Here is a 21,064-nt window from a genome sequence, read left to right as displayed (position 1 = left end):
CCACCAAAAACATATCTATTATTTACATATAAGACAATTATTTCAGCATTTAATCCTTTCTACTGTGAAATAGAAGCAGCTACATTTCAGCAGACTCAAATTATCATCTAAAACATAATTTGCATGTATCAGTGAAAAATGACATGGTTAACATCGGGATATTTTGTTTGTAAAGGGTAACTGGCACTCAAGTACTGCATTCACATATATAACTGTTTTACATTCCAAACCAAACCCAGTCTAGTTTTTTTCTGATTTCAGATAAACTTTCTATGAAGAAAGATATGCAAGCTTTAAATCTCTGATACCAATGTATTTACAAAGCTCCATCTTATCAGTAGATACTGCTCTTTATCTTGTCTCTGGTTTAAAATGCTCAATTGCTCATACATTATGTGTCAGGAGTTTAGATAGTGTTTAGGACTAGCAATTTGAATACTGTGAATTCTCAAACTGTGAATGTGCAAACACTTTTTGTTGTCCCCGTTTTGCCCCAAGAAGTTTACCAGTGCACAGAGCAAGTCTACTGCTTCCAAGATAAGTTCCTGATGGCCAATTCGTGTGACTCCAAGATCTTCAAGTTCTTGATGAGTAATACGTAGTAGCTGATCACCACTAATCTTCTCTCTCTCAAAGTTCTTTATGTATTGCTGCAGGCAGTCATCAAGACCTGCAGAAACAGGATAGAAGGGAAGACAACAGTTAGCAACATTTTGTCCTGCCACGGGAAGTTAAAAAGGACTGAAACCAAAATCAAGCCAACAGAGGATACTTGCCCTATCTTTAAGAGAAGTATTTCAACATTACAAAAAATTAATGCTACCCAGAAATCTTAAGATTTGGGGAGTTATGGCAGCCATGGGTTTTCAACCTGTGGACGATACCAACTGTTCCCAAATCCCAAGAAGAGCCCTGAATTCTTGTAGGATAGTGCATTGTGAATGCCTATCTGGCCATCTCTAATAACCAGTATGTTAGCAATGTCTCCATTATATCTGGGACAGGAGAGGAGGAGAGGGATCAATGGAAAGGAGGAAGATTATCACCCTTCTCTGGGTCCAGCATATCAACAGATGTTGTTAATTATTACAGCACTGAAAGAGACTGGAAACAAAGGAAAGTGTTTCTGCCAGAGACCAATTCTAAGGAAATAATGAGAGTGTGAACATGCTTAATGCCATACATCCAGGAATTATTAGTTGTCAGTGTCTCTTAACCTCACTCCTGAAGTACCTCCACCATGGTAGGTCGCATGATGAGGGAGGGCTGCTAGAGATGCCAAGAAGACCAACAGCATCTGGCTTGTGTCAGACCTAGTGTGGCCAGAAGGGCCAAGGAAGTGATTGTCCCTGTGCACTCGGCACTGGTGAGGCTGAATCTCAAATGCTCAAATGAGCCCTTCACTACAAGTTAGGTATTGAGTTGCTAGAGCATGTTCAAAGGACAATGAAGCTGGTGAAGGGCTTAGAGCACAAGCTGTATGAGGAGCAGCTGAGGGAACTGGGGTTGTTAGAACTGCTTGTTAATCAAAAGTAACGTTTCAGTGTAAAACAACACAACACATGCATAATCAGTGTGATGTACAAGAGGAAGATCTTAATTTCTCTCTTTCTTAGACACCATTGCTTCAGAACATGTCAAAGAGGATGAGCCCTACATATTCCCAAGGCATTTCAGTGAAGTGCTCTATTCATCCAAATGCTGCTGTCGCTCTCTTACATGCTAGCCAATGCTCATCACTATCAGCAGACAAGCAGCAGCAAAATTCAGGTATTTTTTCTACCTGACACCCAATAGTAAGGCCATGTAAAAAGTCCCAGTGCTATAAGAACTCATTTAGACATTTAAATTTAGGTTGCAAAAGGAAATAATTTATTTTCCAAATCATCTTGGATCCACTTTACTTGCTCACACACACAAGATACAATTACCTTGAATTATCTGGTGTGAGCATTCTTGATTTATCCATATTTCTATGTACTTTCTCTCAAAGCCCAACTTTTCCATCTGTTATGTTAACTGCATGAACTGTTTTACAAGCATAACGTATAACGGCATTTATTTTTTGAAAGAAATTGAATACTCTTGACAATACATAAAACATTTACCTAAAAATGTATAAAAAATAGGCCATAGATGTGGTTTTGCTAAATGACTATAAAAGAAGGCAGTAAGTACTTTTGATATTCCTGAAGTCCCACACTGCTTACACAAACTGCTGAATGAGAATAATAACATTAAAATATTCGTCATCAGGTATCAAAAAATCTCTGAGCTAAGAGACTACCAACACAAATCCAGAATAAGACATGACAGATGCACCTAATAAATACTTACTGACAGTTAATTCTAAATAAAGCCATTACTCTTCCACTTCTTGCTATCTATGTATTTTTGTCATTCAGACGTCATTTAGATGGATGCATATGGTTCATATAGGGTAAGAAAAAATTTAAGACAACAAAAATATTACTGACAATTGCTTGACTCACCGATCTTGTAAAAGCTACGTCCAGGAAACAACAAAATAATTTAAACATAGATTGCATGACGTTTTCAGAGTAGCTTCTCACAAATACTTCCCCTCGTTCCCTAAATAGAACATCCTTTTAAAGTAATTTATTTCTGTCATTCTATTTCTTAATTAAAGAGCAGCAATTGTTTTTGCAAACAGAACTGTGCACAAATAGGAAATAATAATAGCTTGAAAAGAGGGGCAGCATTCCTCACACACACCTTTCATCCTAGAGCCGTGGCAGACAGCCCTGTTTGCCAGCAGCTGGCCAGCCGCTGTTGTGTTCAGATCAACATTAGGGGAGCTTCAGGGAGAGGGCATTCCTGGCTGATAATGCCATTTAACTTGTGACAGGACAAGGTGTTTCAAAAAACATCAGGTGCCTGAGGTTCATAGAAACACCCTAGAAGCTGGTGGGGACAGGACAGCTTTCTTAAGAGCACTGTGTCTTTTATGGTACTCCTCCAAATCCAGCATCCACCAAACCTCAATATAGTAAGAAATTTTTCTAGCTGTCAAGATCTGATTCGCTTCTACCCTCAGATGCCCTAATATCATAGGATGTCACACAACCCCTGTACCACTGGCATCCCAGCAAATAACTCATTTTTATGTACTATTCTTTGTTCCTGGCTATGGGTGCAATTAAAGTTACTAAGCATCTAGAAGTCCTGGATATTCAAGAACAGTGGCCTCTGTCCAAAAATCAGGTTCATTATGATATTTGGGGTGCATAAGGCCCCATCAAACAGATTTTGTGATGTCAATACACAAGTAACAGTCTCTTATTATTCAACAACTGTGCTCCTCACCTAAAATAACCCCAAGATTTATGTAAAGGCACAGATGTTCCAATAAGAAGAGAGCTTAATGTAAAGCTGTATGATGGAACTCCTTTTTAGACCTACTATTTAAAATAAACACTATATAATGTAACTTTTTTCTTCGTTCTTTAAAGATTCCTCTTTTTCTATAGAAACAGCACAGACCTCCAAGAACACTAACTACTCAAGAAGCACCTCCCTGGCCTGCATGCTTTCCACCTGAGCTTATCAACAATGTTATTACCAATGGCAATGTTGTCCAGATGCCCCTATAGGCTCCTGGCTAGTTTGACTGGGGCCTAGAAGAGCATTTAAGATGCTAATACATTGCACATCTTTGTCAGCTGGCATACACCTGAGGTTTTATGTACAAAGGTATACTATACAGAGCATTAATAGAACACAAGCAGCTGTCTTTATGAAGTTTGAAGTAAGATCTACCTCATCGGTGAGACTAAACAAATTAAAAACAATAGCAAAAGTAAAGAAAGCACCTCCAATAGAAACTGCTCAGAAGAGTCAGTGCTTTTAGCATTAGAAAAAACTTCTCTAGAAAAGTTCATCTCACAAGTAGAATATTCTGGAGATTGGTGTTTTTTTTTCCCTACTCCACATTGAGTTCTACCTTGTGTGGGCCAAGTCAGAATCCATAAGATCTTCAACAACATTTAATGGCTCACTGATACAAAATAGGGCATATTTCTATGTAATGGATTCTTTTTATTACAACAGCACAGAAACTTATAAAGAAATGATTAATTTTCTTTTTATACTCGCATGATTTTCTGGAATAAGACTGCATGATGCAGCGCTACCCTCCAGGGAAATCTTCCACACTTGCAATCTTCTAACTAATACCAGAACTGCACACTTCATGATCTCTCTGAGGTATTGTCTTATTTTGAAGTGTGTAACAGTTTATCTTTTGAAACAAGCAAACCAACAAACCACCCTGTAATTCAATGTCAGAAAAAGTTATCCACATATGTGCTGGTTCAAACTCAAAAGAACCTCTCCATTAAATATATCCTGAGGTTCTGACCCCACAGTCTGTTCCTCCTCTGCAAGCAGTTCAGTCTTTCCTCCCTCCTCTAGGAGACTAAAAAGTATTAAAATAGCCTTTTCTATGTCTAGATCTGAATTATAATTTCTAATCAGCTGCTCAGATACACATGAGAAGATACAATTCCAAAAATACTGGCAAATAGGTAGAATATTCTTCCCCAAATTGGTGTCAAGAGAAATTTTTTTCAAGACTGGAAAACTACCATGAAAATAAGAGTTTGTGTCCTTACCAGCCTTCTTTTCCATTTGGGGTTAGTGGAAAGATGATGAGCACTACAGGTTTAACTATCATACATGAAATTTTGGAAAGAGAGTATATTTTTAAGCTCCCCTGGTAAATCAGAATGAGGCTGTAAACCGACAACTTGCCTTGGCAAATCCTCATTCTGTAAACCCAGCATTTACTGAAAAGCAATAACACATAGACAATACACGGAGTAATTTTGCATGGGAGGCAAAGGCACAGAGCTTTCTCAAAAAACAAATGACAGGTTTAGGGTTTTTCTTTTTCTTTAAATATAAGTCAAATTCATCTTTCAATATGAACACAAAGAGTATCTCCTACCTGAACACCATCCATTTCACACCTTAACAAATACAAATTCAAGCAATGGACTGCAACATACAGTTTAACAAGTCATTAAATAAAACAATTACACTAGAGTTTAATATTACACTAGAGTTTAATATAAACTGGGCATTTATGTCATGCTGTCCAATGAGTTTTCAGGTCACAAACTATTATTTATAATATTTTTACCTGAACTAGCATGATGAAAGGGACCACTAAAACATTCAGTGTTCAGGAAAAAAAAAAAAAAAGAAGAAAATCACAGTTGTTTTCTCCCAACTCACCACTAAATATACATTAAATTTAAGCCAACTATTCTTAACAATTGACCACCTTTGAAACTGCATGAGCCTACATATGTTTCAAAAGTTCAGCTGAGTTCCTGATAAATTAAAAGACTGTGCCACAACTTACACATTTGCACCTAGGCTTCATTAATTCAGAGATCGTAGGCTACTAGCCTATTCACTTTATTTATGCAAATATGCAAGTTTTGCCTATATCAAAGATCAAGACAACCAACCAGAAAACTTCTCCCTGTCTTCCACCTCAACCAGACAGCTGCTCCTGGGCACAGACACTGCAGTCAGCCCAGAGTGAGCAACTCTCTCAACCACAGCAGCTCCTATTTGGGGTACACACTCACACTTCCTCTCTAGGTGAACCAGAACACTAGAGGGGAGGCCAGGAAAGGCCAGGTTTCCCACAGTCTGTACGTAGCATTTGGAAACTCTCCATATCCCTCAGTCTGAATGTCACCATGGAAACTAGGAGCAAGCCAAGTCAGCTGCTTTGCCACCTATGAGGCAAAGATATTTCTCCTCTGCCCACATAAGGGATGCTCATGTAAGGGATGCTCACTGCTTCAGGGTCTTCAGCACCTCCTGGGCTTCATATGTGACAAACAGATGTCACAGTTCTCAGTGCCAAAAGACGGAGCAAAGAACAGAATGTTTTAAGTGTGGTAGATGGCAAATGCCTACTGCAGAGAGGAAGGATGAAAAAATGTAATGCCCCATCCCAGAGGAGCACTGCAGGAAGGATGGCAAAAGAAACACCAGAAACAGCTTCAGGAAAAAAATATATTTAAAACGGGGGGGGGGGATTATTGCAGGCCCCAGATTTATGAATGGGTAAAGGATTAAGGGAAAAAATAAAAATTAAAAAAATAAAAATAAAAAATTGCCAAATGCCTGGATTACAAATGACCAGGACAATCACTTTGTGCACTGTTATCTGCAATTTCAGCCAAAACCCCTCTAACTGCAAAATGCATTTGCCCTTCACTCTGTAGAATTATTCTCTCTTGCTCCCCACCCTTCCTCTCTCTCTATATATATATAACTAAAAAAAAAAAAAATTAATTAAAAATTACTGAGAAGATCCAAATAATTATTCTTTCAAACATAACGTGCATATTCATAGAATATAGTACACAATTACATGTTTTCCATGTGCAGTTTAGGCTAGATGTATTTTTTTCTAGGAATCTTCGAATGCTCATAGTCAAAACATTAGCTGAGAGGTACTGGTAACCAAAACCTACACTTTTAGACAATGAAAAAGATATACAATATATACAAAAAAAACCACTTTATATGCAGTGGATACATGCTACTTCATCTAGAACAGCTCAAAGTACAGAAAAAGCAAATATAAGAAGCAGCAACATAATCCAAATTCAGCCTCTCCTGAAGGTATTATAAATGCTGAGACCCTGGCTGCTAGATCACAGGTACTGTGTACAGCAGTGAGGTAAATGAATAAGGTGTCATGCCAGGCTCCTGAAGAGATGCACAAAATGAAGAACTGAAATAGAAGTATATTTTAGACCTTGTTGCTCTGTTCTTCCTAAGGTCCTTGCCAGGAGAAGGGCCTGTAGTCAAAGGAGAAGTCAGCAGTGAACAAGGAGATGGCATTGTGCCGGGTGAGAACTTGAGAGTCAGAGTATTAGTGACAGTGGTAGGTTGAAACAGAAGTTTGAGGTGAAAGAAAAACTGTCTTGAGTCACTGTGAATTCTGTAACTAAAAATCAAATCCTGTTTGAGGAATCTAACTCTGAAGTGTCTGCTGTTTCTGTGCCTACTAATATACTCTTTTCATGATCATGAACTCTTACGAGACCTGGATATATTAATAGTATGACCATGCTGGCGATAAATGGCAATTTTGTTCATCAGAAAACTGGAAACTCATCAAGACTGACTTAATCATACATGGCTCGTCAAAAGCCCTATTTATAAAGAATTTCACACTGACCAAATTTTACACGGATTTTCTTGAAAAATGAAAATGAAATTTAAATAAGAAGACAGGGAGAAAGAAAGTGTACATGTAGATCAATTGCAAACATGATTTAAAGATACACAAGACCGAACTGAGTGCAGTGGCCAAAATATTTTCAATAAAATCAGTTCTTGCTGTTGGACTACTTATAATCAGGGCTTATTATGGCAATTTAGACTTGCTAATTACAAGAATATTATCCAAAGTTTCTGTTTCACTGTTGATAAATGTAATCATTCATATTTCTCTGGATGCTTTTTATTTCCATTATACCCATCTGTACAGCAAAGCCAAATCTTTACACAAGCACATACAAGTTTTGCAAAGTATCTGAAATCTTAAAACATGGATAACACTGCAACAACCAGTGACAAGCTTGATTTCTATGAAATTCAAGGATCAGTGTCCCTGATTATCAATATTGTTCTCAATGTAAAGGTTATAATTATTGTTATATTTAGGACTCATTATTGGATTACAACAACCACATTGTTCAACTACAGCTGTGGCCTTTGCACACAAAAAATGCTGAAGTGTGCTGAAAAGTTAGTGTGGTTGATAACGGCAGCGGAAATCTCTTGCTAGTGAAAGGGAGAGGAGTCAAACAACTCACAGCATCATTAAATATCAGGAATCCCTCAAATAAAGCTAATCAAATGAATGCATCCATTTACTCCTGATAAACACTGCTCTAACTTCAGGGGCCTAGGGCAGCCACATTGAGGATGGGATGAAAAACTGTGCAGTCACTTGCAGAATTCAATGTATAAAATGACAGATTTTAAACTCAGGGTTAGAAGTTCAGCACAACTTGGGAGGAACCTCGAGATAAAGTGGAAATGTCTGAACTATAATTCCACCCCCCCGAAATCCCACTTGCATTCTGAAAAAATAGACAGGCTACTGGGGGGGGAGTGTGTTTAAATATTGTATTCTACCAAAACCAGTTCTTCAGTAAATTGTCCAAGCATTATCAAGATTATGAGACTATAAACACCGAATGAAGTACTTCCCTAAAATTTCAAAGAGGAAATATCATTGTCTCAACTTTCTCCTTACTTAAATCTCTGTCTTTGTGATTTTTGAAGCAGCTTTAAGGCCATGAAATATACCATCAAAGCTTCGCAAAAAGCAGGAGGAGAAAGTAGCATTGTCACTTTACATGTAATAATGCATTTTTATGCTAATACAAGAATCCAGCTAGTCTAGTCTTATTCAGAGCTCCATGGTGCTAGCGACTGTACAAAGTAATATACAAGGAGACATTGTCCTGGCACAAAACATTAAACAAATTTCTGTTTCTCCATAAAATTCATGCTGGCTAGCTAATAGAGGCAGATCCCTCAACAGCTACTTTTATTTCTACTCTGTTTGCTTCACTTTCCAGTCTTCACACTCATAATCATTCTCCTTCCAATTGTTCACATGTATGCCAGTTTGCAGAATAATACCTCAGGAAAGGGAAGCCTTCTTGGGTCCAATCAACGTTTAACTTCTTTCTCAAAGTTCTGCTCCAATTATCACACATTAACTAGAATACACTGCAACTATCTTAGCATACTTGCAACTATCTTTGCATCAAAAGGAGCGTGACCAGCAGGTCGAAGGAGGTGATCCTGCCCCTCTACTCTGCTCTCGTGAGACCTCACTTGGAGTACTGTGTGCAGTTCTGGTGTCCTCAACATAAAAAGGAAATGGAGCTGTTGGAACAAATCCAGAGGAGGGCCACGAGGATGATCAGGGGACTAGAGCACCTCCTGTATGACGACAGGCTGAGAAAGTTGGGGCTGTTCATCCTGGAGAAGAGAAGGCTGCATGGACACCTCATAGCAGCCTTCCAGTATCTGAAGGGGGCCTATAGGGATGCTGGGGAGGGACTCTTCATTAGGGACTGTAGTGTCAGGACAAGGGGTAACGGGTTAAAACTTAAACAGGGGAAGTTTAGACTGGCTATAAGGAGGAAATTCTTTCCTGTTAGGGTGGTGAGGCACTGGAATAGGTTGCCCAGGGAGGTTGTGAATACTTCATCCCTGGCAGTGTTCAAGGTCAGGTTGGACGAGGCCTTGGGTGATATGGTTTACTGCGAGATGTCCCTGCCCATGGCAGGGGGGTTGGAACTTGATAATCTTAAGGTCCTTTCCAACCGTAACTATTCTATGATTCTATGATTCTAAATAAGCATTTTTCTATCAAGAGTACAAAATTAGGATTCTAAATACCATTAACTGACATGTATTATTTTGTGTTACATCAGATACTTTTTTTAATTTTAAATGCTACCATTTCTCTCCTCTAAAATGACTCATTGTATAACATCTGTCTACGTCGTTAACACTATTGGGATTTGATGTTCCCTAACAACTTGTTACCATACCTCAGACTATAAGGACTAACTTTATTAGTAATTGCTTTCCCCTAAAATATAAAGCAAATTATGAATTAAGAAATACATTATAAATTAAGAATTTATTTATAAAGCACAACAAAAAACTTTTCTCAGCAATGTCCTTTTGACTTTAGAGTTTATGGAGCTTTCTCTCTGTATCAGCACAAAGCATCTTCCAAGATAAAAACACAGCTTATTGCGAAACATAATATTGTGGTGCCTGCAAACAAAAAAATTACATCGGTGTTTTACATGGGGAGAACAACTGTCCATGTAACAACACCGTGTGTCTTTATTTCTTTTCCAACAGATCTCTCAAGCAAACAGGGAGTGCTAATGATATTAAGATAGGCTGAAGTGAGTACCATCAGGTTCAAGCACACCAGCAATCAGTGCCAGAGATGGAAAGCGCTAGTGAGGGTACAATCTGCCCAAAGCAAACCAGCCCTCCATCTGTCCCAGCCCTGGGGCTACGGTTGCACATCTCCGACCCAAAGTGCATGAATGCACAGCCTTCTGAACCATTTCATACTGCACAGCAATGACGAACTACCAAATTCTCAAATATCACTGTAAGCATTGCAATTCACCACCATATCCCCTGAGGATGGGAGGCTTTGTCTAAATAGGTGCGGTTCTTGCTTCTTCAACAGTTCAGAAGGGGCTATAAGGCTGAAACACTCTCTCAGGACTTGAGATACAAAAGTCTTAATTTTCCATAGCTTTTCACTGTCTCCCATGATTATCTGCAGCTGTGTTTCACACTAGCACATATGACTACAGGAAGTGCAAAGCCATCAGATATCCAAGCCTACAGCAGACAGGCAGGAGGGAAAGTTTCTTCAAACTCCAAGTGAACTCCCTCCCGTTCATTCTTCCTTCTCACACGCCCATGCAATTCCCAGGCTTGAAGCTCTCTTTAGCAGAAGTTCGCACAATTCAGCACAGTGTGAGATTTGGGATGGTTTTAGATTTGTGGGCAGAAAAAGCTGTGCATCCCCCTCCACATGACAAAGAAACATCTGTAGCTTAAAATCACTGGTCAAATACTTTGATATGTGTAGGAGTGCCTTGAAGAAGAAAGAGAAAGCTACAGTTCTAATCATCACTTCCATCACTTCACATACAATATCTCAGTAACCATCTTCTTCTGTAAAATACAAATTAATCATATATTAAAGGGGAAAACCAAGTATAATATGTAAGACAGTCAGAAGGTGTTTATTTAAGCCAAGCATACCCCTGACATTAACCAAGTAAGTAAATAACTATTGTCTGTTCTTTCAAATACCTTCCCATGTTTGTATTTTTACAGCATGCTTTGGAGCAGCCACACTGAACTTGCTGTAGTTGTCACAAGAAAGTCATTCCTCTTCTCCCTCCCTCACAAGGGCTAATATATGCTACTACGCAAAATAGTCAAATAAGCACTGCCACAGGCTTTATTATAGTTCTTCACCACAAAAAAACAGCTTTGCTGTAAAGAATTTATTATGCCAGAAGGCATCCATCCTTTCAGAGCAAGCTGGAACATTATGTCACAGAAGAAATAATACAACAGTTGTTAAAGCCTTCCTTTATCTCAGTACTTTCCACTGTCTCCCACCCACTGGAGAAATCTGTTGATGGTTCAGACAAGGCTTCACGATTTATTTGGTGATACCACCACATGGGGTCTGTGGATTTCATGCAGCCCAGCAGCATGGTTAAAAACAAGGCAATTCATTTTGCAACACCAGTAAATCCTCATTTTTTGCTACATTTACGTGGAACCTCTCCCTGAAGCGAAAGTGAACAAGATACTAGGCATGGATGGGAGTGCTTAGATGATGGCTTCCATCCATGCTCCAAATTATTCTTCCTTCCCCTGTATTTGATTTTCCCTCTAATACCACTAAAATCATCCACTGTTCACTGGCTTTATCTGCCTTCTCTCAGGGAGGGTTTCAGAATTAAGAGGGAAACCATAAAGACATCACCCTTAATTGGACAGAATATGCTCAAATAACTCCATAAACAGCCCTACAAGTACAGCTTTATTATGGTCTGACATGCACAGATCCAGTGTATATTAAGTTTAAAACAGTTCAGTTTTAAGCTTCTTGGGGAAGACATTCTGCCTTGAACTATATTCAACATAGAGAGCTCTACATAAAAATACATGTAAAGACAAATTTACCTGCCTGCTCTTCCCCACTCTCCCTCTTGCTCATTAGAAGAGAACACATTCCATAATGTAAAATCTACCATATGAACCCTAAACTTGTAAAGTGAGAGTTCAATCCACACAACTAGAGAATGGCAAAATAAATTTGTCATTTTTTCTATTTTCTTTGGCAATATACTTTTTTTAAATAGTGTTATCAGCTTTGCATAAATTTTAAAAACAGTTGGGGTTGGGTTTTTTTTTAATCTATTGAAGTGACAACCTAAGTTACACTTTAGTCAGTTTCTCATTTTGTATAATCACTTGCTCGTGCAATTTATCCATACGAGCACAAAGCAGTAACTAGGAATTAGACCCTTCAAAGACTGAATTAATCCACAGCGACATATTAGTCTCATTCAAGTCTCGTTAATGTTATATCCCCAGGAAAGAGAAATGAACGCTCACATGGAAAGTACTGTGTGCACGCATCACACAAAATTAACAACAATTTGTTTTTCACTAGTAACTACATAGCACTAAATGAACTATATGAAACCTGTCCCTGAAGCTTCTTCCCAAAGGCAGGATGAGGTAGGTACTCCATTAAATATTAGTATTACACACTACAGAGATTTGTGCAAAATATTGCACTTTAATGCTACTAACACTTCATAATGCATACTTTTACACACAATTACTTAATCAATTCACAGGCTTAATGCTGGCCCAAAGAAAAACCTGAAATCCCCACGCTTTGCCTGTGTTGCAGGCAACATAGAAAGCCATCAGTGGGGAGGTGGGAGATGCACACCACACTGCTTCCCAAGCAATTCATGTAGAAAGAGGCCAGAAACGCCACAGAAAATGCAGTCAGTGAGACCTCTACTCATGCATTCCAGAAGACAGCACAAGGTTAAGTGATGCTCTCGTGTTTTTCTTAGCCATACTTACAAACAGCCTTGCCCCAAACCATGTGGAAGGCATGGCAAACTAAATCAGAGCTGAGATTTAACTGAAGCTGCAGTTCCACAACCTCTAGAATATTACTGCCATAGCTCATGAGATAAAAGGAAAAAAAAAACACCACAAAACAAAACACAACCATATAAAGTTTTACCACTGAATTAATTTTGAACTTTGATTTCCTTTGTGTGATCTTCATCTTTTATTCTGCAATATCCCTGGCTTGCAGAACTAATTTCTTGTATCAGTCAGCATAGGATAGTGTACCACAAACTCCTTCGCTCTCATTAAGAACTCATTAAACATGGTTTCTTTAAACTTTCTGAACCTGAACTAAAAAAGTGTGGGTTTTGAAAGACAGAGGACATCTTTATTTCTAAGTACCTGCTCTAAGGTACCAAATCCATCATTTCCACCACCATTTCCAAGGCTCACCTGTCTGTTGAACACATATTGATAGCTGCATTCTAATCTTTCACTGCATCACATGCATCCTACTGCTTATGTATTATTTCAGCTTTCAATTAAGTAACAGTAATATCTTAAAACTCTTCAATTCTTTTAGAATCACTTCACTAACTTGAACTATTTCAGAAATAGCAGGGCTTTTAATAGTAAAACATGCATGAATTTAAGCACTGACACATAGTAAATGGCAATGATAATGCCTATAAAGATAAGGTGCAATTCCCCTTCTCAGGACAGGTTCTCCTCTGCTGAAGTCCCTTCAGATCTGGTTCTCTGAACAATGGTCCATTTCACAACTGCAATAGGGACAAAAGTGGAAAAAAAAAATTCTGAAGCTTTAATATTAATACTTAGTATTTAAATTTTCAACTTGTTATATTTTCAAAAATAAAAGCAACAGTATAACAATATAGGACATGCAGATTTCTGGGACAGTACTTTTTAGGAAGCAGATGAACACCAAATTTTAGGGTGAAACTTATGAGCAGGAGATTCTGGAAACTTCTGACTGGAGAGGTTTTGCAATACACCAGCGATCAGCTCAGTCAGCCTGTCCTGCAGCCAGATGATAGGAGTCTTCCCTGAAGACCACTAGCTTCTGCCCAGCTGTCCTAGGCTCCTTCAGCTGAAACTGCAGCGTTCCCATCTGCAACCCACTGCACAAAACAGAAGTACTACAGTTTCTGCACAGTAGCAAGAATTTAGTTGGCAACATCTGAGCACCAGCTATGCAATCCTTGATAAATGAAAAGCCTGTAACGTATCCTGCCAAGATATTGTGACCATAAGATTATTTGGCCAACTTGTGGTTACAATCAGATAAGAAAATCTCAACCATTGGCAAGATTTTGGCAAGAAGCCTGACCACCATCTTCAGCAGATGGGCAGGGAAATCTTGTTAGGATTCCCACTTGGAGAACCCATCTTACCACCAAGCTGTGTAAAGACCACGTAAGCTTTACCCCTATCAATGTCACTCTCATTAATTCCTTTCTCACCACCACCAGCAGCAAAAATTTTCTTCTGTACACCTGCTACTCTACCAGCCCAACCCAGTCCCTCTCCTCTTTTATCTCCTCCTTATTCCCTCTGCACCTAAAAAGGAATGGGAAAGCCACCTTATACTAGCATCCGTTTTTCATCCTCCTCTCTCTGCACAGTTCCAAGGTCAGCATCTCCTGCAGCACGCAGCTTTCTTAAGTGGCATAAGCCATACAGCAGTCTGACAAGAGGCTCAATGATTTAGCTGGTGCATGAGAACTGCTGCTAACATCCATGAATCCACCCAGAAAAAGCATTAACAATTTCACCTTAGTGCTCTTACATGGAAAATATGCGACTAGCAATGGAAGGATCCAAGTGATCTTCCAAATATCAGGCTGGTAATATTTATGGTGTGCCAGAAACAGAAAGAAAACTATGTTTCTTCTACATAAAAATTCAAACTCAGCAGCCTGTAGGGATCCTCCCTCCTTATCAGCAGAACTACACCTCCACCATTTGCAGAGAGAATTTTATAATAACCTATGCACATTACAAGCCAGCCTTTGGCAGACAGAGCACTGCTTTGACTTCCAAGCATTCAACAGGAAAGCCAATTAATGAAACGCTTTTAACCCACATTGTTCAGGTAGGGGGTAATTTGCTAACACGTGTCTCACAAAGTCTGAGCACCACATTAGTGTTAGGCCCATCTTCTCTGACACAACTTGACACTGCAGTCATATGTTAAGCGCTGAAGCATCTGCTCCATAATAAACTGTTAGATGCTTGCCAAGAGCCGAAGCACTGCCTTTTGGATGAGTATCGCTAAGTTGCAAGCCATAATTTAATACTCATCTGACATTGATGGTGACCCAACATTTAATGGAGCTTAATGCTCTTCTGATGCCACTGATTAAATTACTGCTCAGTAGTCCACTTTCATAATCTACAATTTGCAAGGAAGTAAGACAGATATACAGGCACTGTCTCCTCTCATATCAGTGAATCAGTTTACTGACAGGGAAAGGTTTCCTAATTGAAGTTATAGGTAAGTACACTACAGTGCATCATTCGTCAGTACAGAATTTTGTTCAGATGCTTTAAGCCAATTATATTATTACGAAAAAGTGAAGCACGAATTATTCCCAAGCACAAGAGGAAAATATGGGTAAAAGCCTTGACCCAGCATGTGCAATGACTTCATTACGTCCTGAGCACTGTCCAGGAAACTCAGTCCTCTGGCCAACAGGAGTTTCTATTCATTTTCCCCCCACTAGGTTGTTTAACAGTTTGGTCACTGCTTAGACACAGCTGTGCAAACAATCTTTTAATGTTTGGCATGATGCTGTTGAACTCCATCCCAAAATGTCTCTCCCCTCATTCTCCACGGAGGATGAGGAAGGCTAATTTGGACACAGAGGATTAGACACTTTTACAGCCCAAATTAAATGATAAGGTCCTAAAATTTTTGAGGGTTTTTTTTTTAATTTTGCTAAGTAAATTAGCAAGTTTAAATGCATATCAAAGACAACTGGTAGCAACAGTACTTGCTAAATTATCTCAAGAAGGCCTATTCCCATTTTGAGGAAAAAAATGCCCTGTGAATGCCCAAATGTTTTAAAATAATTAAAAGCAAATAAACAAAAGCAGTGAGAAAACAATGTTTTAAAAATGCTGTGAATGAGAACAACTAGTAAAAGTTTCTGAGAGTACATACATTAAAAAACATGCACTGTTTTTTTTTAGCTTTTCTGAAGGTAAACCTTCCTTTCCAGGTAAAACAGAGGAACAGTTGTCAGTACACAAGTACTTTTGCAGGAGTATTCATTATTACATTATTTTCACAGCTATTGACAGCCCCAAAACATACCACCCTCAGTAAAGTAACTATGGAATAACTACATGCAGATAGAATGCTAGATGCTAACACAATATAACACTGCAGAAATAAAAAAGTCAAAATCATAAAATCTCCAGAATAAGGTTTCTGAGGTGTATGTACCTCAGAGACATTGTAAGTTGTCAAATACAGGCCTAATTGCTGAGACTGTCCATGATTTTAACTTCAAGAATGTGAATACTCCTACTGAAACTAGAGTAGATCACACTAGAGCTTTATGTGTGAGCTTGTGCACCTGATTAGATGAAGCTTTAGCTCTATCAGAAAGTTGTGGAGGTACTCATGTCCTCTAAGCTGTTAGCAAGAAGAGACTAAATAATTTAATTGTTATTATGGAAAGCATAAACATCAGACCTAAGTATGCCCTTCACAGTCCTCTGAAATTAATGTCATTACCTTAGAATACTGTGAAAATTTCAAAACATTAGCTGGTGAAAAGTAAAAAAACATACTTTAAACACTCTACCAGACAGGGCTAGTATATAGAATACATTCCAAAATGAATTCTAATGCATATTTACATAAACATAAGGCCTACTGATTTCTTTAATTATTGGATTTTATCTAGAAACGCTTGAATACTGGTAAAATAACTCACTTCCTAAGTTTTCTGAATTTGGTCTTCAATATTGTTCCATGTTAGGTATTAGGAAAAAAAAAAAAAAAAAAGCAAAACAAAATCGGCAAGTGTTTTTAACATGCAGTACTTGGTAATTAAATTCCAAGGAGTTAATCCATGTAGAACCTCAAACCTAACACACTGTCCACATGAAGAGGCTCTCCAGCTCAAATCCTGCACTGAAATCTCAAAAGGCAAGGTCTCAAATGTCTCCTTGGGAAGTGCCTATAATATCTTCTGGTTTCTGAGACCCTAAGACACTTTGTCAAGGATAAACATACTTTTAGGATTCTACAAACAGTGAATTATATACAATCCTTCTTCCATTTTCTAAAGAAATATTTTCTGTATTGTCAAGCCCACAAAAATATATTTAGTTTTAGTAATAACTGACCTTTTTTTTGTTTGCATCTTACTCTTCAATTTCACCTTTCCCGCTTCTCACCACCAAACCTGCACTTTAGCCAAGCCTGCAGAGAGGTGTGGGATTTTTATTTTTTTTTTTGCTCTATGAAAGAAGCTAAGTTCCAAGGAGCAGATTTTCTTCTGCAAACCCCACTCTCACTACTCTAAATGCCAACAGAAAAATTTACCCCACTGGCATGGGTATAGGTATTGTTATTCTTGGTCAGGTTTTCAGCTACTTCTAAAAGAAAACTTTACCATTCAGCATTTATGGGAAACAAAAGTTCTGTTTTCCTGCATCTCAGTTCTTCCCAAGACCTTTGGCTGTAGCAGTCATCATTTGTGATCCACTGACTTTCTCCATGGGTGGCTGGGGGAAACTGAAAGAAGTGTGCCTCAGCCTGGAACCAATGCATCAATGCAAGAGGAAGCAACAGCCACAGAAGTCACCTCTCTTCTACACCTAATTCTCAGGTACTAATCCATGGGCAATCCTGCCCATGCCTTGCAGCACGAATATTTTGGGTCCCTCTCTGTCTCCATTCTAGCCAGGAAAAACTGCTTTGATCACCCCCTAACTCTACCTAAAATCCATCTGACCTCTGCTCAGAGCTTCCCCAGGTGGGCAGCCAGCCAGCCAGCCACTCCTAGCAAGGCCAGGGAGAAGCTGCAAGAAGCCACAGTGGGATGGATCCCTGATGCCATGTGCTGCCTTGTCACACACCGCACTGCCAGGCATCGCCACCAGTACAAAGCTGCGTGTGTGCTCTCAATTGGCAAAGCTGGGGGAGATCCTCACAGCATGAATCCATCCTGACGACTTCTCCCACCACAGCCTGGGACAGGTCTCATCCATTTAGAACAGCAGAGAAAAGGACAGGGACTGATTAGCAAACTTTCACTATCTCCCATGACATTCCCTTCAGAGTTCCCCAGAATATACTATTAAAAATGAGTGTTTCAATCTTTCATGCATTCTGTATTTTTAGAATAAAAATACTTACATGAAAATTATTTTTCTTGAATGCCAATTTTATGCAGAGGAACAGATCTCGATTTAAGAAAAAGGTCCTACTATTACGGACCCCTGAGGAAATTAGCTGTTACGTTTTTATTGCTACTTGAAACCTTTTCAATATAAGGCTGAAAACATAGTAAGAGACTGTGCTTCAGTATTTTGAGGATTTCTGAGGCTTATAAATTTTCCTTTAATCTATAATTGAAAGAGCTCCTTTTTGGGGGAAAAAAAAAAAAGTTAGACAGAAGTCTGTCCAAAATAACTTTTTAAATAGCTACCTAGTGCTAGGGAAGAAAAAAACAATTCAATGAATATGTCACTGCTACAGAACCAGTGCTGTATCACACATAAAATATTTCACTAAATTGCGGACCTTTAGAAGATGAGAAATCATTACTTTCAATCGTGAGTAAAAGTATTCACCTTTGCACCAAACACAAAAAATGTCAAAACATTTAGAAGCAGTGAAAGAGGATCTCCCAGGCTTCTGCATGACATTCAGAATTATAACTGTTTTGAGATTTCAGGAGTTTAAAAACATTATTTCAGGGAAAAGAAAATGTAATTTGCTTAGGCCAATAATCTCATTGCTTGAAATTGCTGCATCCCAAGTAAAACTGTTAAAGTACATTTTTTCACTTAATTACAATTTTTTTCTTTTAAAGCACTGCATTAGTGACTACTGCTAAGAAGAAAAGACATGGTGATTAAACGTTTCATGTCCTTTAATAGCTAATCTGAAGTGCTAATGAGTGTTCAAAACATGACAAAAATGTCAATTGTTACAGAGCTCTCCACACTGTGGAGGGATGAATAAAGCTGACTTTTTTGTTTTGCTTGAGTCAGAATCAGAACATTGCAGACCTGGAAGCTTAAGTGGCAGTTACAGAGAGTTAGCCTTTATGGCAGTGTCATATAGGACTTTGCAGGTGCCTCAGCTCATGCCTACCTACCAAGGAGGCTTTCTGACTTCCCTGTGCAACACACCATCCATACTTCTGTACAACGGCAACCAACCAGTGATCTCATAAACCTATCTCTTATTAAAAACACAATATTAAACCCCTTTGCTTTCTGCAGATTGACCAAACTGAAAGAGGTTTGGTAACCAGGAGAGTTTCCCGCACCCTGACTTTGGACACAGGCCTGTCTCACATGCCAGCTAATTTTACACCCAGCAACAGTCTGGTGCCCACACCAGTAGCTGCCAGAGAGAAGCAGAGAAAGCCTTCATTTAGTCCCTCTACCAAAAGCACAAAACCTAGTCTTCCCTGTGACCAGCCTTAGTGCATGGTAAATGCCATAAGCATTCGTCATAATATTTTACCATTATGAAATAAGGTGGGAGAAATAGTGCATAGTTTATTCAAGACACGTCAGATTAGTTACTTCAGTTTTCTGTAATTTCTATTTATGTTTCTTTTCCTACCAGTCTCGGTATTTTAATATCATCAATCCTTTTATGCAGACTCAAGAACAGAAAAGGCTTAGTCTCAAACTGATGATGTCATTTCAAATTTTCCTTGAGAAAGTCTGTAAATACCCACGAAAACATTCCTTTAAAAGCCATTATAAATATTGGTGTAAATAAAAGTTAGAGCTTATAAGAATGTCAGCATCTATTTTGACTTTAATAATGAGTACTCCTCAGGACCTCAACCGATATTTTGAGGATGTTTTAACACAGAACATACTATACAGACTTGCCAAATGACCGCCTGGTCTTTTAAAAAACCTTAAAAGTCTTATTATGACCTGACTCATAATTGGTAACCTACTGAGCAATATGTACTGAAGCCCCTCCTGCCCTTGTAACAAATGGGTTGCAGATCCAGCCCATAGCCACAGAAACACCAGGTATCAGTATTTTGTCAAAGCTCTGATATTCCTCACACAGCTTCAAGGAACTTCAGAAATAGGTTTAGGTGCTGTATTTGTTTATTTGTCATGAGCACAAATGTGTTTTGTAGTGTCTTGCTTATCATTGTAGCAGTGATAAGCACTGTGCAAGATCAAAGTAGACCTACAGTTTATAGCAGGCAAGGATTTTACACCAAAGGGCTCCCTTTGGTGTTTTCCTGCTCAAAATCATTTAATCAGATAATCTACATAAACCAAAAACTTTCAGTACTCTTCTTTATCCTTCTAGTCATACATTGCCTCCCTCTTTTCATGTATGACAAACTCATTTATACAAAACCTACATTTACAGAGCCTAAGACAAGAGGCACTCATCCAGTTGGCTTGCCTCTCCTAAAATACCCCATTTTGAACTACAAACACTCTCTTTCATCCTACATTGAGTCAGAACAATGGCAGTCCAGGTGGCAAATTGTGACAGCTTCTGCTACCCAGCCAGAAGTGTGCTCAACTATCACTTGGCTAACAGCTCTCTCCCTTCAAACAACCTACCCAATAATTCACTTCACCTTTTCTGCTGTGCCATTCAGGCTGTGATGTCCCTGAGGGATTCTCTGCTTAGGGGTGAAGAAAGGTACCTATTCAAGCCCTCCTCTATCCCCTCCTTTTTGGAGGTAGGGGTGGTTGGTCTTCATTTTTCAGACTCTTGTATTTGCAAAAGATGCCAACTTATTCAGTCAACAGACTCAGCAACAATATACTGAATGGAAACTTCGTGAAATTTTAAGAAACTACTAATTACTTTTTCCCTTTTCAACGGGCTACAGAATCTGCACCAATATGACCACCAAAGAATTTGTCAAGGGAGTGCTTGACATCTGGGACAAAAGTTAGTGGGGCTGTTAATCCTCAGTCCACCCCACAGCTTCTGGCACGAGAAAAAGATAGGACGAAAAGCAGGGTACACATGATTTGTTTAGAAGGTGGCTCCATATCAACAGCCAATCCAGCTTCCCAGCTGGATGAAATTCCTCAGACCTCCAGGTCTCAA

The 21,064-nt window shown here is 38.8% G+C and overlaps 1 protein-coding gene across 7 annotated transcripts in view; it reads right to left on the bottom strand.

Annotated features, from left to right (window-relative positions):
- CNKSR2 (connector enhancer of kinase suppressor of Ras 2) overlaps positions 1-21,064 on the bottom strand; it is a 212,526-nt gene that overhangs the window by 176,257 nt on the left and 15,205 nt on the right. For all 7 annotated transcript variants that reach the window (XM_061364565.1, XM_061364567.1, XM_061364564.1 and 4 more), the window contains exon 2: positions 507-670. In XM_061364565.1, coding sequence (XP_061220549.1) covers positions 507-670 — 164 coding nt within the window. The remainder of the gene's footprint in view (positions 1-506; positions 671-21,064) is intronic.

Source organism: Neopsephotus bourkii, unplaced genomic scaffold (genome assembly GCF_033783945.1).
Source record: "Neopsephotus bourkii isolate Nb327-2 ecotype Australia unplaced genomic scaffold, CSIRO-AGI_Nbou_v1 NB_1234, whole genome shotgun sequence".
Classification (NCBI taxonomy): Eukaryota; Metazoa; Chordata; class Aves; order Psittaciformes; family Psittacidae; genus Neopsephotus; species Neopsephotus bourkii.
This window is presented reverse-complemented; position numbering and strand designations above follow the sequence as displayed.